This window comes from Malus domestica, chromosome 12 (genome assembly GCF_042453785.1).
Source record: "Malus domestica chromosome 12, GDT2T_hap1".
In the NCBI taxonomy this organism is placed as follows: Eukaryota; Viridiplantae; Streptophyta; class Magnoliopsida; order Rosales; family Rosaceae; genus Malus; species Malus domestica.
In genome coordinates, this window is record NC_091672.1 from 9,039,989 (window position 1) to 9,066,687 (window position 26,699).

Here is a 26,699-nt window from a genome sequence, read left to right on the forward strand (position 1 = left end):
TATATTTAATTAGGTTTGTCAAGATTCTAGGCAATAAAAGCAATACAGGCTAAAATCGGAAATCACATTAAGAAACTGAGATAAGATTGAGAAAATGAGAAAAGATAATCTAAAACTTAAAAGAGTAGAGGTTGAAATTTTCAGAATGCTAATAACAACTTCCTAAAAGTAAAAGCTAAGTGCTCCAAGTGACGGTGTAGGTGAAGTGTAAGAGAAAATATTAAAATCACTAATTCTCTTGCCACTCAGTACTACGGTCTGGTAGATTTCCTCTTCACTTGAAAGTGAGAGGTCTTAGGTTCGAATCTTGTGGATGAAAAATTTGATACCAAATTAGGTTGCCAATTGTTTGGCTTAGCCGAACTCGCTCTTCCACTAGTGTAAAAATATCGATGTATTTAAAAAAAACAAAAAAAGGCACTACTTCTCTTGGAAGGCTTGTGATACATCTCATTCACTCATCTTTCACTCTAGGTTCTTTCAAACTCTTTCTCCCTCACACATTCATCCGCACAAAATAAAGTTTTCCAAAAACACTTAGAGAGAAAGAAGGAAAAATGAGAGAATCATCACCACCATTAAGCCGTCCACCACACTTCCTCCTCTCTAAACTAGAGCTAGTATGTACTAGCACATCCCGCTTGCTCTCTTCCACACTCACCACTACAAGGAGATGTCGAAATATTATAGGGCTTCAGTTTGGAGCCTAAGAGGAGAAACTACACAAGGTGGAGCGAGGAGGAAAAGGTTGGTGTAGTTGTTCACTTGGCTCCAAGGCTAGAGCCAAAGGTCTTACCTCTAAACTCTTTAGTTAGTCTTAAAACAAATTGATATATCAACCATAGGGCAAAATATTTTGAAGAAGGATTTGTTGCACGTTGTTTACATTGCTTCCGCCTGTAATTTTATTTACATGCATGTTAATCTACTTGTAATTGTTCTTATGCATGCTTGTTAATTTGTGAGAATTTTAAACAACAATCATAAGCTTGTAAGAGAAACATATATGCAATATTTGATCATGAATCACAATTAAATAAGACACAAAACCATTATCCATAATTCATAACCAAAGATGAAAACTAACTTGCAGAAGCACTAACACTCGAAGCCATGAAACCAAAACTTCAGTGAACCTTTTCCTCTCTTGCAGAAAACAAAATGATCGTCTCACAATAGGTTTAAGTTGAAGAATAAGCAGAATCTATGTGAGTGCAAAGACTATTAGAGTATGAAGAATGAATGATGAGGATTAGGCCACGTGTCAGTAATTGGAGGGATAGATTACACTAGGCAGTTATAAAGGTTGTTAGGCTTAGTTGTAATGAATAATATTGTAATAGAAGGATAAGGTTGTTGTTGTAACAAAACGAAAGAAGGATATAAGTGTAAGATTGAACACTGAAGAAAAATAATCAATGATTTTTTGTGTATCTTCTTTCTATCTTCTCTCTCAAGCTTTAACTCTTCTCTCTCTAATTTCTTCTCTCTCTATTTTCTATAATCTTGAGTTCTTCACTATGCTTAACATGGTATCACTCGCCTGTATAGCTTAGATTTAAGCTTCTTCGTTCCTAAGATTTGTCTGCTTCTGCTTCTCATCAAGATTTAAAGTTTCTTTGGTTGGTTTCTTTCTGATTTTTCTGGGCATTTCTTACCAGCTTCTTGGTATTATTCATCTTTTATTTTTCTTGCACACCAGGTGTTTGACGTTTGTTCTCAGAGAGAAATTTCTTACAATGGTTACTGCTTAGCAATTGCAAATTCTGCAATCACCGATTACTGGGTTGATTTCGTCGGTTTCGACGTTGGTGACAGTCAAGTTAGACGATACAAATTATCTTCAATGACATTTTCAGAGGAAGCTTATGCTCGAAGGCTATGGTATTAGGGACTTTGTTGATGGTACCAACCCCTGTCATTCTCAATTCATGTTCCCTTCTTCTTGTGATTCTGGAGTTGCTTCTAGTGGGTTTGAATCAAGAATTGAATCTGATGCATACAAGGTCTGGAAGATGCATGATCGGGCATTGATGCAACTCATTACTGCTACTTTGTCTTCAATGGCAATCTCGTGTGCTATTAGTAGTTCCAGTGCGAGAGAATTATGGGTTCGTCTTCAGGAGCAATTTTCTACAGTCAGTAAGACCTCTATCTTTCAGTTGAAGTCTGATCTGCAAACAATCAAGAAAGGGGCAGACTTAGTTACTCAATATCTTCAACGCATCAAAGAAGCACGAGACTATCTTGCAGCTGCTGGAGTCATGTTTGCTGACGAAGATATCGTAATCTTGGCCTTAAATGGGTTACCTGCAGAATACAACATATTCCAATGTGTGATTCGGGGTCGAGAAAATGTCATTTCCCTAAAGGAATTTCATGCTCAATTACTCGCTGAGGAAACGCTTATTGAAAATACATCAACCACTCAATTTCTCTCTGCAATGGTAGTCAAGAATTCAGATATGGACCATAATGTTGTTGCATCTTCTGGTTTTCATAGAAATTCTAAAGTTCATGGGTCTTCTGGTTATAATGGTTTTTCTGGACAGACAAATTTTTATAATGGTGGCAATCGATCCAAGTATAAAGACAAAGGCAAGACTTTCAACAATCAAGGTCAAAGGCACTATAACAATCAAGGTCAGAGATATTATAACCTTAAACCAGTTATACATGATTTTTCACTTGGAATTCTTGGTAGTCCTTCACAATTTCATGATGGTGGATCTTCTTCTACCATTATATGTCAGTTGTGTTCACAGCAAGGCCATATTGCTGCTAATTGTGCTTATCGAAGTAATGATGTCTCTGAAAATTGTTAGATATGTGATAGGTGTAATCACACTGCTAAGACATGCTTCTATAGAAACAAGGTTAAGAATAATCTTTCCCCCATGGCTACAATGCAAACTACATTTTCTGGAGTACAACATCCTGCTATGATGACTTCTCAGCCTACATATAATGTTCCTGCAATGATGTCTCACCCTGTGATGCCTTCTTCACTAGTGAATATGGTCCCTAGTCATATGCCTAATCAAATGTCAGCCTCTACTTCATATGCCATGCCTTCCGTTTCTGCCTCTAAATCCACTAGAGTTTCTCAGCAAATTTGGTTAACAGATTCTGGTGCCACCAATCATATGACACATGATCTGAACAATTTATCTCTTGCTTCACCATATCCTCAACATGATACTGTGCAAACTGCTAATGGGGAAGGTTTGCAAGTTACACATATAGGCGATTCTCTCTTAAGAACTCTAGTTCAATCCATCAAATTAAACTCAGTTCTTTATGTGCCTAAACTGTCTCATAATTTGTTGTCAGTTCATAAAATTTGTTTGGACAACAATTGTTGGCTAATTTTTTATGCTCACTGTTTTTGGATTCAGTACAAGGCCAACGGGAGAATCTTGTTTAAGGGGCTCTGCAATAATGGACTTTATCCCATTCCTTCTTTAGCTGCACTTCCTTCTGCTCCAGTGTTCTCAGCAAATCAAGCCATTACTTGTCTTGCGAAACTTGTCACTTTTACCTTGTGGCATACCGATTAGGTCATCCCTCAAACCCTATTGTTTCTCTTATGCTTCATAAGTCCAAAATGTCAGTTGTAAAGGATACATCTCCTATGGTTTGTCAAAGTTGTATGGAAGAAAAGTTTGCTAAACTTCCCCTTCAATCTGTGTCAACTAGATCTGTAATTCCTTTTGAAGTCATCCATAGTGATTTGTGGGGACCTACACCATGTATATCCATTGATGGGTTTAGGTATTATGCCATTTTTGTTGATGAATGTACCAGATTTTGCTGGATGTTTACCTTACTCAATAAATTAGATCTTCATTCTGTCTTTGCTACATTTTATCAGTTTGTGTATACTCAATGTTCTGCAAAGATCAAAATATTACAGAATGATGGGGGAGGAGAGTACATAGGACACACATTTCAATCTTTTCTCACCACAAATGGTATTGTTCACCAAAAATCTTGTCCTTATACCCCAGAACAAAATGGCTTAGCTGAGAGAAAACACAAACATATTGTTGAAACTGCCATTACACTTCTGCAAAATGCCAAATTACCATCAAAGTTCTGGTCTTATGCTTGTCAAACAGCTACTTACCTTATCAATCGAATGCCATCTTCTGTTATTGATCATAATTCACCTTTTGAAAGTCTTCATTCTGCCATACCTGATATCCAGCTCCTTAGAGTATTCGGATGTGCATGCTATCCTCTTTTAAAACTGTATAACACCACCAAATTGCAACCTAAGACTTTGAAATGTGTCTTCTTAGGTTATGCATCTTGTTATAAGGGTTACATATGTTATGAGCTAAGTCATAAGAAAATCTATATCTCAAGACATGTAATATTTGATGAGTTAGATTTTCCTTATGCTTCTTTTACTGCAACATCACAACCTTCACAAACATCACATGTTCCAGTCACTCCCCCTTCTTTGGTCCCAAACCTTTAGAATATTTTGGTATTTCCTATTGAACCATCTTCGTCACCAACTATAAATGTTCCTCCATTTCCATCGTCACCTATACCTGCCTCTCAGTCCATTATTGCCCAAGATTCTCCTGCAGCAATGGTCCCTGAATTTAGTACTGACAGTTTGCAAGTGGTTATAAGTATACCACCTATGAATCTTCATCATATGCAAACTCGGTCTAAAAGTGGCATCTTTAAGAAGAAAGCTCTTATTGCCCCCTTTCACAGTGACTCTACTGTTGATTTTACACAGACAGAACCTACAACTTATAAAACTGCTTTGAAGGTTCCTGTGTGGTTTGATGTTATGAAAGAGGAAATTGAGGCATTGCATTCTCAAAATACTTGGGCCTTGGTTAATCTTCCTTCTCAGAAACATTTGGTGGGTTGTAAATGGGTGTTCAAGATTAAAAGAAATGCTGATGGGACAATAGCAAGGCACAAGGCTCGTTTAGTAGCAAAGGGCTTTAGTCAAGAACAAGGTCTTGATTATGGAAAAACGTTCAGTCCTGTTGTCAAACCAACAACTGTAAGGTTGATTCTTGCACTGGCTTCTCAGTTTGATTGGGAATTAAGGTAGTTAGATGTCAAGAACGCTTTTCTGCATGACATATTACAAGAAGAGCTATATATGTCACAACCACCTGGTTTTGAAGATGTTAGGTACCCTTCATTGGTCTGCAAGTTACACAAATCTCTTTATGGATTAAAACAAGCTCCCCGAGCTTGGAATGATAGATTTACTCAGTTTGTACCCCACTTGGGGTTCAGTAATACCTATTCAGACAATTCTCTGTTTGTGAAGCATGTTGGCAGCTCAATTGTGATATTGCTTTTGTATGTCGATGATATTATAATAACTAGTAGTGCCACTGATGCTATACAACAGGTTATTTCTGCTTTGAGAAAAAAGTTTGATATTAAAGATCTTGGATCTTTGCACTTTTTCTTGGGAATTCAGATTACTAAAACCAAGGCTGGTTTATTCTTATCTCAAGAGAAGTGTATACAAGACTTGTTGAAGAAAACAAAAATGTTCGACTCCAAATCTGCTGCAATTCCTTGTCTTCCTTATAGTAGACTGCTTAAAGATGATGGCCAGCCATACAATAATCCTTCTTTGTATAGAAGTATCGTTGGGGCACTGCAGCATCTTGTGTTTACAAGGCCGGATATTGCATTTTCCATTCATCAAGTTTCTCAATTTATGCAGGCTCCTATGGAGTCTCATTTCACAGCAGTTAAGCGTATTTTACGATATCTTAAGGGGTCATTATCTACTGGGATTACTTATACCAAAGGAGAGATGGTCTTAAAGTCTTTCAGTGATGCTGACTGGGCAGGAGACCCAAATGACAGGCGTTCTACCACAGGTTTGGTTGTGTTTCTGGGTAATAATCCAATAGCCAGGTCATCCAAGAAACAGCAGACTGTATCCAGGTCCTCTACTGAGGCTGAATATAGGGCACTTTCTTCTACAACTGCTGAGTTGGATTGGATTCAGCAAATACTTCACTTCCTGAGGATCAAACTTCAATATACTCCAGTCTTGTTCTGCGATAATATGTCTGCCATTTCTCTATCATTCAATCTGGTTCAACATCAGCGCACTAAGCATATAGAAGTAGATGTCCATTTTGTCTGAGAGAAAGAGTTGCAACAAAGAAGCTTTTGGTTCAATTTGTATCTTCTTCTGAACAATTCGCTGATATCCTTACCAAGGGACTTAGCTCTCCTTTATTCAATACTCACTACTCCAATCTCATGCTTGGTTCATCCCACCATGAGCTTGAGGGGGGATGTTAGAGTATGAAGAATGAATGATGATGATTAGGCCACGTGTCAGTAATTGGAGGGATAGATTACACTAGGCAGTTATAAAGTTTGTTAGGCTTAGTTGTAATGAATAATATTGTAATAGAAAGATAAGGTTGTTGTAACAAAACGAAAGAAGGATATAAGTGTAAGATTGAACATTGAAGAAAAATAATCAATGATTTTCTGTGTATCTTCTTTCTATCTTCTATCTTAAGCTTTAACTCTTCTCTCTCTGTTTTCTATATTCTTGAGTTCTTCACTATGCTTAACAAAGACCATATATAAAAATACAACCCTTGCCAAAACATATAAGTTCCCTATTAAAATCCATATAGGAAACTGGATGTGTTTCCTTGTTTAGTGAGAATTCAATTTCAATGCTATAACATAATCAATTTCAACAATGACTAGCTTTCCCTTTTCAATACAACTTTTGTATACAAATTGAATTAACACAACAGACCTAAAACTCTTTAATCTCGTACTCATATTCTTACAAAATTGAGTAAAAACTGGTGTTTATCAGTTTACAAGCTTTATACAAGCTTTGGACTTGAGATTGAAGTATAAACTTGCAAGAAAGTGAACAAGTAGAAAGTAAATGGCTTTAAATACTTAGTAAAATGGAAATAATAAAGCCTTACAAATTTATAAAATTTCACTTCTCTCTCGTTTAGTGAGACTTTCTCTCTTTTTGAAAGTTTTCTATCCAATGTGTGAGTGTACGTCCGCTTCCATCCTCATTGCAGTCGCCGATCCTAGCTATGGCTAAGGTCGGCAGCAGTTTCTTGCTCCTCATCTCTCTTTTTTCCTTCTCTTACAACTAGCTTACTGCTTTTTTGTCGGATTGACCATATACACCACCTTCTCTTGCCCTTCAAATATTTGTATGGAAAGCTACTCTTGATTTTAGCGTGTAATTCATTGTGATTGTGCCAATTAGATTTATATTTGCAATTCACATTTATACTATATTTTCTTCCCTTTTTAAGTGGTTTTCTTCAATGCAGGCAGCAGAAGACCTTCTTCATTCTCCTGCATTATATATCTACTAAATGAATCATATGCTTACCCAACATCAAACAATGTTCATTAGCCTCTGTAAACACGAATTTCATGTGACAAATAACACAAGAACACGTGTACAAAATAATGTTTTGTATTAATGTAAATGTTGGGCTACAATCTATGTTTACAATTTTGAATCCTCTGATTTGATCTTCGGAATGCAAAGTGTGTGTAGGGTGGTTGTTGATCCAATGGTCACGATTACTTGATCTGTTGCAAGGATTTGGCTTATGGCGATAAAAGAATCGATACATGTGGTGTGCTTAATGATTCTTCACAGGTTTGATGATGAACGCAGAGAGTTTTCTGAGTCTTCTAAGTGTTTGAGAATTAGGGAGTATGAGGGGCTTGGGAGCTTCAACGTCTGGGTGTGAGAATGATTTTCTAGACTCTTTCTTTGCCTTGGAGCCTCGTATTTATAAACTCTCCAAGCCTTGACTACGGATGGATTTGGCCTTGATTGTGGGCTTGATTAATTGACGAAAGAACCAGAACTCGATTTATGGCTTGTTCGTGATTTGCTTCACCAATTAATATTTAATTTAATTTAATTAAAACCAAATAATTCTTTCCGCCAAGTGTTGACATTTGTCCTTCTTGATGACTCATCCGATTTTGATAAGTTACATCCATGTGTACGATTTGTGAAACACATGGTGCATGCCACGTAATCCCTAGCATGTCAAAACTTTAATGTGCTGGTGAACATTTACTTCACCAAATTTTGATGTCTACAAATGCTCCCACTTTAAGGTGTGACGTATACATGTGCTTGTCACATGTAGAATGCACCTCCACATAGTGAATGTACTTTGACCACTATGCTTTGAAGTCCATCAACATAGATGTTAATTCATGGGCCATCAAGGCTTGGTCTTAAACGAATCGGTACCATGAGGAATTTCACGTGGTGGGTGATCTTCAGCTTTGGTGGTGGATGAATTGGCATGCGGTTATTGCACTTGTTGATTTTTCACGAGCTTGATGAAGAACACGAGTGTTTGCTTTAGCTAGAGAGTTTTCTGGGTTTCCTTCGAAGGTTTAGATTTACTTCATTTCTCTGGAGTCGACTTTGATTCAAGGGTGGTGGACACTTAATCTTGGATCGGACTTGTCATTTCTTCGAAGGCCATCGAGGTTTTGATCTTGAATGAAATGGGACCACGAGTTTCACGTGGTGTGTGGTATTCGGCTTTGTTAGGGATGATTCAACATCTGTTTGTTGTGCTTGTTGATCCTCAACTAACTTGATGAAGAACACAAGTGTGAGTCTTGAAACATGGTTCATGGACTTGTGATTTGAAGTTACCCTTAAAGTGAGCGATTTCGTGCTTACTTAGGGTACACTGTTAATGTGACATGAATGTAGAGGCATGTGAGGACCCTCTTGAGGCATAAATGTAATTTAATTCGAAGCCTCTCCTCTTCTTTTGAACTTGTGATTTGAAGCCTCATATTTTCCTTTGGTTGAGATGCACACTTATTACTCATTTGGCACCACATGGCTTAATTTAATACACTTAGGGTGCGTTTGTTGCGCCGGACTGTCTCGGACTGGACTAGCTGCCGGGACTAAGCTGGACTGGCTTAGACTGGACTAAGCTGGACTAACTTAATGAAGCGTTTGGTGTAATGTCGGACTAAGAAGCAGGATAAGAAAAACAGTACTGTTCACCAGATTTGTGTTTGCTTAGACTAGGACTACAAATTTTTGCCATTGTGTAATAGAGTAATGCTACAAATCTCATGATATGGGTTAATTGGAGCATATTTTTGCCATGTATATTATGAATCTTAAAAAAAATTGACAATTGTTTTGTTTCTATTACCTGCTAATAGAATTGGGTTTAATTTGCAAATGTAGCTTGGTTTAAACTCTATCACCCAACAGAAGAAAAATAATAGTGCCCAATACATGCAACTTCAACAAATACAAGTACATAAGAAGATCTCCATAATTTAGAAAATCCTAGTTAACATTAGTTAACATTAGCCAAAATAGATCTCCATAATTTACAAAATGGCTAGTTAACATAAGCCAAAATACTAGTACAAAGCTAAGTTATAAGCCATAACATAAGATTGTATGATTAATAAAATACATCCATGTTAACATTAATAAAATACATCCATGTTAACATTAGCCAAAATCCTCATCCGCTTGCGTTGTCGCTTAAAAGCCTTTGGACGAACACTTTCTTGAGTTCCGGTTTGATTGCCCTGAACACTCCCACATTTTTTGGTTTATCCAAAATAAGAGACAATGCATCAATTTGATCCATAGGAGAGAGACCCATTGCTTCAAGTTCATTAGCTATGTCAGTATGATCTGCAGTACCTTGAACTAAAGCTTCAGTTACCATTTGCATCCTCTTCCCACTTTCAACATAAAAATCTTTCAGTCAACTGATAATTGCCTCGGTTCCATCACTTGAACTTCCCACAGCTCTTTTCCTCTTTCTTTGGCTATTTTCAGATGGGGTGCTTTGTTGGCTTTGTTGGTTCATTGAAGAAACAAAATTTTCACCTCCAATATCACTTTCACCAACATGATCATGACTTTGTTCCTCCACCATTTGAGCAGGGGTTTCGGCTACATTACCCGTAGCCCGATCTTTTCCAAATATATATGCAAATCTATCAAACAGTGGAAAAGGTTTGCTTCTCCATCCATCGGCTTCTTTATTTCTCTAAGATTATATCAACATAGCAAAACTAAAATTTAGCACGCGTAACAAATATAGCAGCAATAATATAACTAATGTATAAATAAAATAGGATATGAACCTGCACATAAGTTTGCCATGAGTCATCACTGTCAACTTTAACGCACTTTTTGACATCATTCCATGCAAATCCACTTGTGTTTATCATGTCAACGACCATACTATATGTTTTTTTCCATTTCTTCAACTTGGACTCAATATGTGGATTTGCCTTTATATTTGAATGAGGACATAAAACATTGACAGCTTTTGCTATTTCAACCAAAGTACCTTGTTTGAAAGCACCGGTGTCACACCGTTGCTTCCGAGCAACAAAATCCTCAAGAACTCCTAGTAATACTTCTTCCTCAAATGCTTCCCATTTACGTCTTCTTCCTTTTGGCTCTTGAGTAGCATTCAAAATATTTTCGTTATCCATACCTAAACAAAAAATATTTTAATGAAGGAAAATACCATACAAATAATCAATTTGCATAATATCCAATCAACTTGCATAATATCCAATTAATTTGCATACCATCCAATCATTGTGCTAATATCTAACAAATGCATGATAAAAAGGAATACTAAAATAAAATGTTATCATTAACACATATAGCTAGTTCGATTGCTGGTTCCTAATTGCTCTCCACTCGTTATACATTTCCTGAGCCATATCATTCCTCTTTGCAGTCCACTGGTCAGATGTTTGAACACTACCAACATATTCACCTTCTTCTGTATTTTGTCCATCTTCTATTATTGGCAAATTCTCCATTGGATATACAGACATCTCTTGCCTAATAAGATTGTGTAGTAGGCAACAAGTGGTAATTATTCGACCTTGTGTCCTTATCGGATAGAAAGATGGACTCCTTAGTATCGACCACCTTCCTTTTAGCAAGCCAAAACAGCATTTAATTACATTCCTTGCCTTAGAATGCTTCATGTTAAAATATTCTTCCTTATTAGAAGGTGTTCGTCCCTCCATTCAATTACATTCCTTGCCTTAGAATGCTTCATGTTAAAATATTCTTCCTTATTAGAAGGTGTTCGTCCCTCCCATTCAGATAAATGATAAGGTATTCCTCTATAGGGTGCAAGGAATCCTTCATCATTTGTATAACCACCATCTACAAGGTAATAATGACCTAATGAAAAAAAAAAAAACAGACCTTATTAGTGTTTTGTAGTTGACAAACAGAACTAGACCTAACTTACAAAGTTGAGACTAAGTAATAGTCTTACCCGCTGGTACCTTAAAACCATTAGGCCTAGTAATTGCATCATGTAACACTCTAGAGTCTGATGCGGAACCCTCCCACCCCGGAAACACATATATGAACTGCATATCTCCTGAACACACATCTAACACATTAGTTGCGACTCGACCCTTTCTTGTTCGGTATCTTGGTTTGTCAATTTCAGGTACATGCACATCAATGTGTGTTCCATCCAATGCTCCCAAGCAATTTAAAAAAAAAAAAAAAGTTTTTGTTAATTTATACAAAGGGAATGAAGAGTTAAAGCTTAGGGAAAATGAAAGAAAATTCTCATCATACCTTAAAACATTGCCACCTAGGATCTGTAGAATCAATAGGCACAGGCTGAGGGACTTTTAGTAGGATACCTTGTAATCGCAAAATTCCTTGCAATACGCTATTGAAATACCTACTTATAGTCTCTCCCGACCTATAAAATCTACCGCCAACACTACGATTCTTAGTATGATGTGCTAATATTTGTAAAGTCATACACACCTGCTCCTCTACAGACACCAAACCATCAGTTTTTACCCTCCCATCTTGACGAACTAAGTCACATAATATGCCAAAAGTCCTTCTATCCATTCTCAATTCGTTGACACATTCAGTATCAGTATTCCCTATTATACCATTCAGATAACACAAACTAATCTCTCGTCTAATAAGTGAACGGTTAGTCAATGTGGGTCGTTCAACATGTTTCTGTTTGCCACGTAGCATCATCAACACAAGAATCGTACAAATGCAAATTGTCTCCAAATAAGACATCTCTAACAATAAGATCAATAAAAGCTTCCTTCGATCCATATCTATCCAAACAAAAAAAAAACAAAAAAAAAAATTAAGGACATTATATATGTAATATTTACTGTTATTAAGGGTGATGGAAATGAAGTGATTATGATACGAAATGAACTAGATCAAAGTAACTAGCGAAGTCACAATCCGAGGCATCAAATATACGGGTGGTGTTGGAAAAAAAAAGTTATCATTAACCCGAGGCAACAAATATACAGGTGGCGTTGAAAAAAAAAAGTTGAAAAAAAAAAGTTATCATTAACCCGAGGCAACAAATATACAGGTGGCGTTGAAAAAAAAAAGTTATCATTAACCCGAGACATCATATTCAAAATGTTCTACTCTTATACATCTATAAACATGTGTCTAAGAACACTAGTATGAGGATTGCTATCATTGCTAGGCATTGCATGTGAAGAGGGAAATTAAAGGACACCTGTAATGCAGTAGCCTTAGCCTTAGCCTTCCGTTTATGCTCCTCTTCTCTGCAACCAACAACCACAAAAAATTGCAATTCAGCATCAACCCCGCACAATACAAAACATTCACATTGTAATATCATGGTTATAAACCAAGTACACACACACACTCATGGACAAATGTGCAAAATACACATACATACTCACACTCACACTCACACTAACACACACACATGGACATACACACTCTCACACACGGACATACACTCACACACACCCTGCATACACACACACACACACACACACACACACACACACACACACACACTGCATACATACATACACACACACACACACTGCATACATACATACACACACACACACACACACTCACACTGCATACATACACACACACACACACACTGCATACATACACACACACACACACACACACTGCATACATACACACACACACACACACACTGCATACATACACACACACACACACACTGCATACATACACACACACACACACACACGGCATACATACACACACACACACACTGCATACATACACACACACACACACACTGCATACATACACACACACACACACACTGCATACATACACACACACACACACACACGGCATACATACACACACACACACACTGCATACATACACACACACACACACACTGCATACATACACACACACACACACACTGCATACATACACACACACACACTGCATACACACACACACACTGCATACATACTCACACGGACATACACACTCTCACACACGGACATACACTCACACACACCCTGCATACATACATACATACACACACACACACACTGCATACATACATACATACACACACACACACTGCATACATACACACACACACACACACACACACTGCATACATACACACACACACACATTGCATACATACACACACACACACACGCACTGCATACATACACACACACTGCATACATACACACACACACACACTACATACATACACACACACACACTGCATACATACACACACACACACACACTGCATACACACACACACACGGCATACATACACACACACACACTGGTCAGCTGCACACACTGCACTCACACGGACATACACACTCTCACACACAGACATACACTCACACACACCCTGCATACATACATACATACACACACACACACACACTGCATACATACATACACACACACACACACACACACACACACACACACACTGCATACATACACACACACACACACTGCATACATACACACACACACACACACAGATTACACACACACACACACACACAGAGTATACACACACAGATTACATACACACACATATTACACTTACACACACACAGATTACACACACACACACACACACAGAGTACACACAAACAGAGATTACACGCACACAGAGAGTATACACACACACACAGACAAACCAGAGTACACACACACATAGTATACACACACACGCACACACACACAGACACACACAGAGATTACACACACAGATTCTAATCTCAATTTGACCTAAAAATTGATTTTGAAGTTTACCAGAAAAGTTGAAATACGAAAACCCCAAATTCTAATCTCAATTTGAACTAAAAATATGAAAACCCCAAATTCTAATCTCAATTCGACGAAATCAATCGAAGATTTGAAGCTTACCAGACTGTCTCCGACCAGATGAGGGCGAGAAGACGCAGAGATGAGGGTGAGGAGGACGACGACGAGGAAGCAGGGCAAGGTCGACAACGAGCGACGAGCAGGACGAGGGACGTTGGGGATCCTCGCAGAGATGAGGACGAGCAGGACGTTGGGGATCCTCGTGGTTTTCTCTCCGAGCTTACGAGTCCGCCCAAAATTGGGGTTCTTCGTTAAGAACTCGTAAGGAGACGTGTAATCCGAGCGAGTCCCACCTAAGCCCATTAAAGCTAATCCGGTTGCACACCAAACACATGATTATAGTCTAGTCCAGTCCAAGCCTTGCTAATCCTGTCAAACAAACGTGCCCTTAGCTTTTACCTCAGGAATTTGGTGAATTACAAAGTGTGTAATAACTCAAAACTACCCCGGGAACGTAGGGGAGCCTTATGGAGTGTAATGGAAGTGAATCAGATGAAAAACGAAAAGCCCAAAACAATTTCGAAACTTTAAAATGCAATTTTAAGGGTCTAAAAGACTCGGACTCGAAATGGAAAATTTCACTTCGGTTTGAAATTTCCATCCAACTTGTACTTCACCTGGGCAACATGGGCTTTTCCTTTCAAGAATGAGTAGTTTCAATTATGTGTATTATCCATAGAATAATGCTAGAGTGACCAAATTTTGTAAATCAAATCATGTGCATGTTTATAATAGAATTATTAATAGTAACATATCATTTAATTTACAAATTTAGTTTAAGAAATTGATCTCCCTACGAAATATTTCATCAATAGAATGAAGAAGAAACAAAACCTTTGGGTTTATAAACCTAGGCTTAAGCCCCTCCCTGAAACTCCCACTAAACCCTCGGCAAAATCAGAGACCGTCAACATTTCAGCATAAGCTTCCTCAATTCCGGGCTTTTAGAAACCACAGAGAGAGATTGAGAAATGGGGTTACGGTCAAAAGGGTTGGTGAAGAAGGGGATAATGGGGTTGGGAGACATGGGTTTCAACACTAGAGTCGGAGCCATTAATTGGTTCCCCGGCCACATGGCTGCCGCCACACGCACCATCCACGACCGCCTCAAGTTCGCCGACTTCGTCATCGAGGTCCGGGACGCTCGTATTCCACTGTCCTCTGCCAACCAAGACCTCCAGCCCCAGCTCCGTGCCAAACGCTCCCTCATTGTCCTCAACAAGAAGGACCTCACCAATCCCAACATCATGCAAGTAATGTTAATGTAAAATTGTGGTTTTTGGGTTGTTATTGTTATAATTTGTTGATGAATTTCGTGTTTTTCTTGGTTTGATTGTTGTAGAAATGTACTCGATTTTTTGAATCCTCCAAGCAAGATTGCCTTCCCATCAATGCACATAGCAGGAGTTCGGTTTCTAAGGTATATTCAATGTTAACATCACCAGAATTTTTGGTTTGCAATTTATTGATTTTTGGGTTCAAAATCCTGAAATGAGCACTGGGTTATTGAAGCTTCTTGAGCTGGTGGAGTATAAGCTGAAGGAAGCGATTTCGAGGGAACCTACTATGCTTGTTATGGTTGTTGGTGTTCCTCATGTTGGGAAATCAGCTCTAATCAATAATATTCATCGGATTGCATCCTCTCGCTTTCCCGGTCAGAGGTAGGTGTTTTGAATACTATATTGGCGGTGAAACCTTGGAATGTCTTTAAGTTATTAATAATCATGGAGTTCAGGCAATCCACATTGAAGAATGACAGTGGTTGTGTTTCTTTCCTAGTTCAGGGGAAGATGAAGCACGCTACGGTAGGTCCATTGCCTGGTGTTACTCAGGACATTGCTGGATTCAAGGTGAAGTCCTTTTTGCTCTTGATTTAGTTTTTCCTTTTCATTTTACGCCGAATTTAAAATGCAACCTAGCCAATGGGTAAATTCTCTTTTTCAGTGTTTCAGAAACGCAAAACTCTCTTGACCAAGAACAAAACAGACTAACAATGAATAATACCCATTCCTTTCTTATATTAAGTCTCCTTGCTGACTATACACTGTTCGATCCATTTCATTTGTTAAGCAAAATAATAAAGTATCTATCTTGTTCTAATTTTTTGTTTCTTTTGTCTTCTAATGCTTTCCTTCTGATTATTTCTTTCTATATTTCCTTTATCTTGTTGATTTGAAAATGGAAAATTCTCATATGTTTCCCCTTTGTTTAATTGCTCCTATACAGATTGCTCATCAGCCTAGCATATATGTTCTCGATACTCCAGGTGTGTTGGTTCCAAGTATCCCAAACATAGAGACGGGGTTAAAGCAAGCTCTTGCAGGTTTGACCTTTATCAACTTTGTTGGCAATCACCTTAACATTCTCTCTTTTGAAGTTTCATCTTGTATCTTCGGTTCAGAGTCCTTCATGTATAGGCTTAGGTGTACCCTACTCATTGAAAATATAAAATGAACTTGTACTTTGATAGCTTAGTTGTTTTTTGACTGTTGGCAGATGGAGAGAGGATCAAATGTTTGAATATTCTACGCCTATTTATGTAGTTGAAGATCCATATTGAATGAAATTCTGATTAGGTAAATATAAGATTTTGATGGGTTCCAACTTCCATGTGTTCTGTTGAAAGAAGAATGATGATGTCATGTTAATCTTGAATTGGGTTGAATAAATTTGTTGATAATTTTTTTAGGAACCCAGGGCGGGGAGTAGTTTGCTACTTCTATCCATCTCAGTGAACCTTATAATTCAAGTGTACATGCAGGATCTATTAAGGACTCCGTGGTAAGGGAGGATCGAATTGCGAATTGCTCAATATTTACTTGCAGTTCTAAATTCAAGAGGGACACCTTTTCACTGGAAGAACTCTAAAAATATGAGAATGGAAGGGATTCAATATGAAGCCGAAGACAAAATTGATTACAGTCCTAAGAACCTTCTACCTAATAGAAGGAAGGTGCCAAATAAGTCTGATGTGCTGTACATTGAGGTAACGGATATTACTGTAGTTTTGTCTGTCTTTCCATAGAGCAAATTTTAATGGTGATAATGTCAAACTTCCTATGCTTAGTCACTTTGTTTGAACAACAACAGAAGAACATACTTTCTGGAAACATACAGAGATTTTTTTATATTTTTTATTTATATTTCATAAACCTGGTACTAGTTTTCTGACTTGGAGAAACCACATTGTAGATTAAGTACTAAAGCAAAGGTGTCTCACATCACATCATGAATGTTATTGTTGTAACTTGTTTAAAAGTAGGCAGTGTAGGAGCACGACAATACTCTATTTGGTAGTTTTACCTAGATTAAAGTGCTGAGGTAAAGGATTCTCACATCCATGTATCATACCATCTTTACTTGTTGGAGTCGTCATCAATGTTAGCACAATAGAGATTTTTTTTTTCTTTTGGTTTCTGGTTATGTCATTTGTAAAGGTACGGTCAATTTCGGATGCTGGTATTACAAGTCGAAGCTACATGGTGGTTGATGTCATGCCATTTGGGATTTGCAGCTTATGTTCAGATTGCTTAGTAGAAGGTAGACATTTATTAGAGAATCAAGGGCAAGTTTACTTCCAACATGCTTAACGCAATGGTGATATTTGGGTGGTGGATTTTTTGTTTCCCTTTTATCTGCATGGTATTTCTTATAATAGATTGGGTAATCATGAATGTGGAAAAGAGATGACTGACTTAATAAGGATGACATAGTACACGATATAACTATGGTTGATATGATGTCATTGTAAGTAAGGGGCAAGAAAGGTGTCCATTCAAGAAGCTTGGTGGTGAATCCACATTCTCCATAGGTTTGTCTATACTGTGTTCCTTAACTTGTTACTTAGATGAGTAACTCATTGATGACCATTCAAGCCGGAAGTGATAGACTAAATTTTTCATATTAAAGATGTCTGACTGTCATTCGTTTTGTACGTAATTAACAAGGTGCAGTATTTCTGTTTTTCTTTATTATAATTAGCATTCTTTTTTCCCGCTTAAAACTCAAATTTGTAACTACTGACAGGAGTGTATATGAGTGTTAAGCTATCTTTTAGTTTCTTTAATCGCTAACATGCTGATACTCTTACGGTACAACAACAACAACAACAACAACAACAAAGCCTTTTCCCACAAAGTGGGGTCGGCTATATGAATCCTAGAACGCTATTGCGCTCGGTTTTGTGTCATGTCATCCGTTAGATCCAAGTACTCAAGTCTTTTCTTAGGGTCTCTTCCAAAGTTTTTTTGGGTCTTCCTCTACCCCTTCGGCCCTGAACCTCTGTCCCGTAGTCACATTTTCGAACTGGAGCGTCAGTAGGCATTCTTTGCACATGTCCAAACCACCGGAACCGATTTTCTCTCATATTTCCTTCAATTTTGGCTACTCCTACTTTACCTCGGATATCCTCATTCCTAATCTTATCCTTTATCGTGTTCCCATACATCCCACGAAGCATCCTCATCTCCGCTACACCCATTTTGTGTACGTGTTGATGCTTCACCGCCCAACATTCTGTGCCATACAACATCGCTGGCCTTATTGCCGTCCTATAAAATTTTCCCTTGAGCTTCAGTGGCCTACGACGGTCACACAACACGCCGGATGCACTCTTACACTTCATCCATCCAGCTTGTATTCTATGGTTGAGATCTCCATCTAATTCTCCGTTCTCTTGCAAGATAGATCATAGGTAGCGAAAATGGTCACTTTTTGTGATCTTCGCTAGATTGCTCCGGTCATTAGTGTGGATAAGTATATAAATGGATAGAGATAGGAAAGCAAACACAAGATGTACGTGGTTCACCCAGATTGGCTACGTCCACGGAATAGAGGAGTTCTCATTAATTGTGAAGGGTTTAAACAAGTACATAGGTTCAAGCTCTCCTTTAGTGAGTACAAGTGAATGATTTAGTACAAATGACATTAGGAAATATTGTGGGAGAATGATCTCGTAACCACGAAACTTCTAAGTACCGGAGTGTGGTATCGTCTTGACTTGCCTTATCTGTCTCATAGGTAGATGTGGCATCTTTTCTGGAAGTACTCTTCCTCCATCCAGGGGTGGTATCTGTAACTGGTGGAGATGCACAAGGTAATGTATCAATTTCACTTGAAGCTTACTTGTAGTTTCAGGCTTGGTCAAGCGCGATACAAACCATGTAGTATGAGTCCCCCAAGTCGCCGGGCTAGGGGATCTGCTGAAAGAGGTGACAGACAAGGTAAGCAATCAGAGCTCCGGCTGATTGTTCACATTCTCCCTATCTTGCAGGCAGCATGAAGGATAAAGAGAAGAAAAATGAGAAGAGATGATATGGGATACTTTTGCTTTTGAAGAAGTAACTTTCCACAGGCTTATTCTTGAACCGGGCTGGAGGGTTTTCTGGTTTCCTTCAGAGTATAAGGCCGACTGAAGAATTTGAGGGTCAAAACAAGTCCATCAAATCTAGAGTACGTTCGACCCTGCTGATATGGGATACTTTTGCTTTTGACAGAGTAGTGGATGTATCGGCACGTGTGTTGTTACGCTTGTCTCCACATGCTTTCTTGTATCCTTCTCACTTGCCCTATCTGTTCCTCAGGCAGATGCGGTATCTTCCCTGGAAGCATAAGATGTTGAAGATGAGTACTCGAGAGCAATGCCAGGTAAGTAATCAGGTAAGGGGTTCCAGGCAGTCAGTTCCTGGCTGGAAGCTTGATTCCAAGTGCTGACTGATTGCTCTCTTTCTCCTTGTCTTGCAGGTAAGAACAAGGCCAAAGGAAAAGACAGGGAAAAAGCATGATATGGGATACTCTTGCTTTTAACCCTGATGATATGAGATATTCTTGCTCTAGTATAGCTTGTTTACAGAGGTATTATCGGGGGGAAAGAAAGCTGAATATTTCGAAAGGCTTCGTTGGGAGTGCCCTCTCAGATAAGAGAAATGGTTGAGCATTTTTGCAGGTCTGCCTGTCCGTTAGGGATGGAGGTCGACATATATAGGAGTCTCCCTAACATCAAGTAATAATGCTATTCCTTTACCCTGCTTGGTCATAGCACGGTAGTGAGAGCTGCCAGCTTCACATGTTTTAACTCTGTCAGAGCACTTTGAAAAAGTGGTCTGTGGTATCTGGAAAGCTGATGTTGCGTGTGAAGATTACAGACAAGCTTTATCCAATGAGATCCAGCCCTTGAAGTTGGGAAAGTGGTGCCTCTTCGGTTTTCGAACAAGCAATCCTGTCAGGGATCTGGCTCTCGAGATTCGGAGAACGATGCCTCTTCGATTTTTGAGAAAGCAATCCTGCTGGGGGTCTGGCTCTCGAGATTCGGAGAGTGGTGTCTCTTCGATTTTTGAGCAAGCAATCCTGTTGGGAGTGTTTTCTCGAATGTGAGTAAAGGTTGGCATGTTTGCTAGTCTACCTTGCCACGAAGCACAGAGGTTGACACACCGGGACTTTCCAATTATCCAGCAGTGGTACTGTTCCTTTACCCTTGTGGGTAATAATATGGTAGCTAGACCTTCAAAATTTATGTGTCTAAACTTTGTTAGTGTTGTTTCTTTGCAACTCTTTTACCCTTCTTGGTCAGAGCGATGTAGCGGGAGCTGCAAGCTTCACGTGTCTCAACTTTGTCAGAGAACTTTGGCAAAGTTATCTGTAGTACCCATGAGTTACTGTTGCGTATGGGAAGTGGGTGATTGAACAGTACGATTCATGTGCTTTCTACTTCGCCAGAAATCTTCGACAGAATGCCCATAATTTCCGCAAAGCTGAGTGTGCGTGTGACAGATGCTGACAAGGCTGGAAAAGTAGGTGCCTCTTCGATTTCTGAGATCGGCCCTCGTGGTCTCTTAGCAGCCTAGCTTTTGAGAAAGCAAGCCTCTTCGATTTCTGAGATCGGCCTTCGTGGTCTTTGAGCAGCCCAGCTTTTGAGAAAGCAAATGCCTCTTCGATTTCTGAGATCGACCCTCGTGGTCTCTGAGCAGCCCAGCTTTTGAGAAAGCAAACGCCTCTTCGATTTCTGAGCAGGCGCTTCTTTGATTTCTGAAGCTTCGTCGAGTGCAGATTTTTATAGGGGCTGACATTAAGTTCCAAAGCACACTTGAATATCCACCAGTAGAAGCTCCATTCTTGCACTTCTAAGATCTTGATTTGTCCGACCTCTTCTCTCTTCAACACCTTTGAAAATGTCTGGCCCCTCCGACCGTCGTTTTGACTTGAACCTTGTTGAAGAGGCAGCCCCGCCTTCTCCAGACAACATATGGCGCCCATCCTTCGTCTCCCCTACTGGTCCTCTTACCATTGAGGATTCCGTGATGAAGAATGATATGACCGCTGCGGTAGTGGCCAGGAACCTTCTCACTCCCAAAGATAACAGACTACTTTCCAAACGGTCTGATGAGTTGGCTGTTAAGGATTCTCTGGCTCTCAGTGTTCAGTGTGCAGGTTCTGTGTCTAATATGGCCCAACGCCTATTTGCTCGAACCCGCCAAGTTGAATCATTGGCGGCTGAAGTGATGAGTCTCAAACAGGAGATTAGAGGGCTCAAGCATGAGAATAAATAGTTGCACCGGCTCGCACATGACTATGCTACAAACATGAAGAGGAAGCTTGACCAGATGAAGGAATCTGATGGTCAGGTTTTACTTGATCATCAGAGATTTGTGGGTTTGTTCCAAAGGCATTTATTGCCTTCGTCTTCTGGGGCTGTACCGCGTAATGAAGCTCCAAATGATCAACCTCTGATGCCTCCTCCTTCTAGGGTTTTGTCCAGTACTGAGGCTCCGAATGATCCCCCTCCGGTGCCTTCTCTTTCTGGGGCTCTACCGACTGCTGAGACTTCTCCTAAGCAACCTTTGTGAAGGCTCCCTCTTGTTTGTTTATTTTGACTCAAGTATATGTACATATTTGTAACTTATCGGGGATATCAATAAATAAGCTTTCATTCATTTCAACGTATTGTGTTAAATACACCAAAGCCTTCTTCGCTAAGTTCTTTGAATTTTCTTTTGTTGAAGCTTGTATGTTGAAGCTTTGTGAGTGGAGCATGTAGGTTGAGGTAGTGTTCCCTTAATTTCCTGAGTGAGGAAAACTTCTCAGTTGGAGACTTGGAAAATCCAAGTCACTGAGTGGGATCGGCTATATGAATCTTAGAACGCCATTGTGTTCTGTCCTGTGTCATGTCCTCCGTTAGATCCAAGTACTCTTAAGTCTTTTCTTAGGGTCTCTTCCAAAGTTTTCCTAGGTCTTCTTCTACCCCTTCGGCCCTGAACCTCTGTCCTATAGTCGCATCTTCTAATCGGAGCGTCAGTAGGCCTTCTTTGCACATGTCCAAACCACCGTAACCGATTTTCTCTCATCTTTCCTTCAATTTCGGCTACTCCTACTTTACCCGGATATCCTCATTCCTAATCTTATCCTTTCTCGTGTGCCCACACATCCAACGAAGCATCCTCATCTCCGCTACACCCATTTTGTGTACGTGTTGATGCTTTACCGCCCAACATTCTGTGCCATACAACATCGCCGGCCTTATTGCCGTCCTATAAAATTTTCCCTTGAGCTTCAGTGGCATACGGCGGTCACACAACACGTCGGATGCACTCTTCCACTTCATCCATCCAGCTTGTATTCTATGGTTGAGATCTCCATCTAATTCTCCGTTCTTTTGCAAGATAGATCCTAGGTAACGAAAACGGTCGCTCTTTGGTATTTCTTGATCTCCGATCCTCACCCCTAACTCGTTTTGGCCTCTATTTGCACTGAACTTGCACTCCATATATTCTGTCTTTGATCGGCTTAGGCGAAGACCTTTAGATTCCAACACTTCTCTCCAAAGGTTAAGCTTTGCATTTACCCCTTCCTGAGTTTCATCTATCAACACTATATCGTCTGCGAAAAGCATACACCAAGGAATATCATCTTGAATATGTCCTGTTAACTCATCCATTACCAACGCAAAAAGGTAAGGACTTAAGGATGAGCCTTGATGTAATCCTACAGTTATGGGAAAGCTTTCGGTTTGTCCTTCATGAGTTCTTACGGCAGTCTTTGCTCCTTCATACATATCCTGTATAGCTTGGATATATGCTACTCGTACTCCTTTCTTCTCTAAAATCCTCCAAAGAATGTCTCTTGGGACCATATCATACGCTTTTTCCAAATCTATAAAGACCATGTGTAAATCCTTTTTCCCATCTCTATATCTTTCCATCAATCTTCGTAAGAGATAGATTGCCTCCATGGTTGAGCGCCCTGGCATGAACCCGAATTGGTTGTCCGAAACCCGTGTCTCTTGCCTCAATCTATGCTCAATGACTCTCTCCCAAAGCTTCATTGTATGACTCATTAGCTTAATACCCCTATAGTTCATGCAATTTTGTACATCGCCCTTATTCTTGTAGATAGGCACCAAAGTGCTCATTCGCCACTCATTTGGCATCTTCTTCGTTTTCAAAATCCTATTGAAAAGGTCAGTGAGCCATGTTATACCTGTCTCTCCCAAAACTTTCCACACTTCGATTGGTATATCGTCTGGGCCTACTGCTTTTCTATGCTTCATCTTCTTCAAAGCTACAACCACTTCTTCCTTCCGGATTCTACGATAAAAAGAGTAGTTTCTACACTCTTTTGAGTTACTCAACTCCCCTACAGAAGTGTGACTCATCACTTTGCACTTTATTTTTGACACTTTTCAGTGTAGCTTAGATAAGAATCGCCGGTGTGATTCGCTAATATATTGTTATGTTTTTATGTCTCTTAAAATTCTAGTATTGTTCATGTTGATTTTCAGGATATGGTAACGGAAGTGCAAATTGCACTGTATTCGACATTGTTAGAATTCAATGGCAACCCAGAAGATGAGGGTGACTTGGAGATGCTTAGGCCATCTCCAACCAAAGGGTCCAGAGGGTCATAGAGCTGAAAATAGCTCGAAAACCGTCTCCAACCGAGGGCTCGGCCAGAGGGCTGTAGAATCTGAGAGGGCCTTACGGAATAAAAAAGGGTTGGAGGGCTGGCTGCCAGCCAGCCCGGGGCTAGCCAGAAAAAATGGAGGAATGCATTGAATTTTTTTTAACAGTTTTATTATTAGTTTTTATTTACAAAATTTTTCCTATAACTTCTATTTTTCATTTTTTTAAAATTCTATTTTCTTCCTATAACTTTTATTTTACCAAATTTGTTTCATATTTTTTTTTAAAATTCCATTTTTTTCCTATAACTTCTATTTCACAAAAAAAAAATTTCATTTTATTTTAAATTCTATTTTTTTTCCTATAACTTCTATTTCACAAAATTTGTTTCATATATATTTTTTTAATTCTATTTTTTTCCTATAACTTCCTAAGCGATTATACAACATCAAATTAAATTAAGTAACATGAAACAACATTAAACAATATGAAACAACATTAAATAACATTAACCAACATAAAAATTATACAACATAAAAAAACATTTAATAACATGAAACTTAAAACAACATTTAAGTTGTAGTTTTTAAATAATAAATTATGTTTGGCTCTCGGTTGGAGACGATTTTCTGTGATAGGGTTAAAACGAGCTCTTTGGCCCTTTGGCCCTTGGTTGGAGACGGAGACAAATATGGTTATGTACTGTTCATTAAAATATTAATATTTTGGAGGGCCAGAGGGCTAAAACGAGCTTTCTGACCAGTCATCGGTTGGAAATAGCCTTATAGAGTAGCAGTTTGAAGCACTGCAGACAGCCTTAAAGATACCTAATAAGGGGTCTGAAGCTCGTTTGATGGTACCAAAGAAATTTCTTACCTTATTTAGTTTAGGTAAGTTGTGTACTTTTATCCTCGATGATGTCCCCGATGATAATCCGCCCTCATGAAACATTTTATTTTTCTCTTCTTTAACTTGACATAGATAGACTTGTACATGTGGTCCATTTTTGTCTTCTTTAACTTTAACAATTTATTTTTCTCTTCTTTCAATCGCAATCGCAATCGACGTCCCCATGACAGCTGGTGAGCCGTTGTCATAAATATCATCACCATCACCGATCTTGATTCAACCACCACCACCACCACCGATGCTTGTATTCACAAACTGATGCGTTGAAAGAAAAATTGAGAAGTCAGCATACACATTTGAATTCATGAATGAGAGAGACTAATGAAATAGACATGGGCACTCCATTTTGTATGAAAAGTACCCACGACTACCCAACCCCAACCTAAGTCCTATAACGCCATGAAGGGAACGTTTCATGATCATTTTTTTTTTAGTTTTTTTTTTCTTTTATTTTTATTTATAAATCTGTTTTGAAAACTGAAAGATAAATTTTGAAAACACAAGAAAATAGTCTTTAGTTTTTGGTTTTCAATTTAAATTGTTTCTGAAAACTAAAAGTAGATACAAACAGGTGTATTTTTTTTTTTAAATTTTAAAATAATAATAATAAAAAAAAGTAAAAACGAAATGATTGTCAAACAACCGACATTTACTTGAAGAGAATAGAAAATTGAAATTAATTTGATTCCTAACTTTCATGTGTTTACTAAAATATGCAGTATCGAAATCATTCTATTTTATAACTTTCTCAGTGTTCCTTACCGCATGGAAAAATCGAGAGTGGTGTGGGTCCCACCTTAAAATATGTAACCTAATATCCCATTTCCTTATTTCTCTTCCTCAATTCATGACTATTTTAGCAATTTAATTTAGTACAATGATATATGTTTTCATTTATACAGAGTGAAATATAACATAAACAAACCTTTGTATCAAAATCATTACTAGTTTTTTTTAACATGTGCTACATTAGTTGACTAAGGCAATGTGTCCGGCTATCTCTGCATCAAATTTTGAATTTTCTTCCTTGTATCGTAAATTAAACTAAAAAATCACTTGAATAAAAAAAAAAATTATTACAAGTTTTCCTGACATGTGCTACACAAGTTAACTAAGGCAATGTGCCCCTCTTAACAGTCAAGTTTGAATTTTCTTCTTTATAACTCAAATTAGATTAAAATCATGTAAATAAGATCATCATTGGAGAGATTTTTTCATATGATCGAAATATGAATCAATACACCATTTACATTATATCATATAGTGTACCACTTTATGTTATGACGTACACATAAAAAATTTCACCTTGTGTTATGTGCGATATTTTGTGGATCCTCTTAAAGCATGCATCGACATGTGCAAACTGCGTGAACAAATATTAGTTACAGTAATTGGACTGTAAATGTCTGCCGACATTAGAAATCATTAGAGGATGGTTTGGGATAGACAGTTGAGGAACCGGATAAATTTAATCTTAGACAAATATTCTGCCCTTTCTTAATATTGCTATATTAATGGTCCAATAGATCATCCCTCATGCCTACTATGATGCATCATCTTTTACGTTGAGACCAGATCATCTTCTTTTGTGAAATTCCCGAAGAATCATGGGAAATGATATTTTTACATTTTTCTCTTTTTTG

General features: G+C 38.5%; 1 protein-coding gene and 1 long non-coding RNA gene across 2 annotated transcripts; one reads left to right on the top strand and one right to left on the bottom strand.

Annotated features, from left to right (window-relative positions):
* Window positions 1-9,282: 9,282 nt before the first annotated feature.
* On the bottom strand, window positions 9,283-10,747 carry LOC139190081 (uncharacterized). Its single transcript, XR_011574080.1, has 2 exons — window positions 10,180-10,747; window positions 9,283-10,082 (listed from the first exon to the last, which is right to left on the bottom strand). It is a non-coding gene; the product is annotated as an uncharacterized lncRNA (long non-coding RNA).
* Window positions 10,748-15,083: 4,336 nt separating this feature from the next.
* LOC103449767 (short integuments 2, mitochondrial) lies at window positions 15,084-25,150 on the top strand. The gene is given in 9 exon segments (XM_070809920.1): window positions 15,084-15,507; window positions 15,597-15,674; window positions 15,767-15,908; window positions 16,034-16,104; window positions 16,481-16,577; window positions 17,016-17,047; window positions 17,049-17,240; window positions 24,027-24,112; window positions 24,928-25,150. Coding segments are annotated over 9 exon segments (1,146 nt in total). The 5' UTR covers window positions 15,084-15,225; the 3' UTR covers window positions 25,094-25,150.
* Window positions 25,151-26,699: the final 1,549 nt, after the last annotated feature.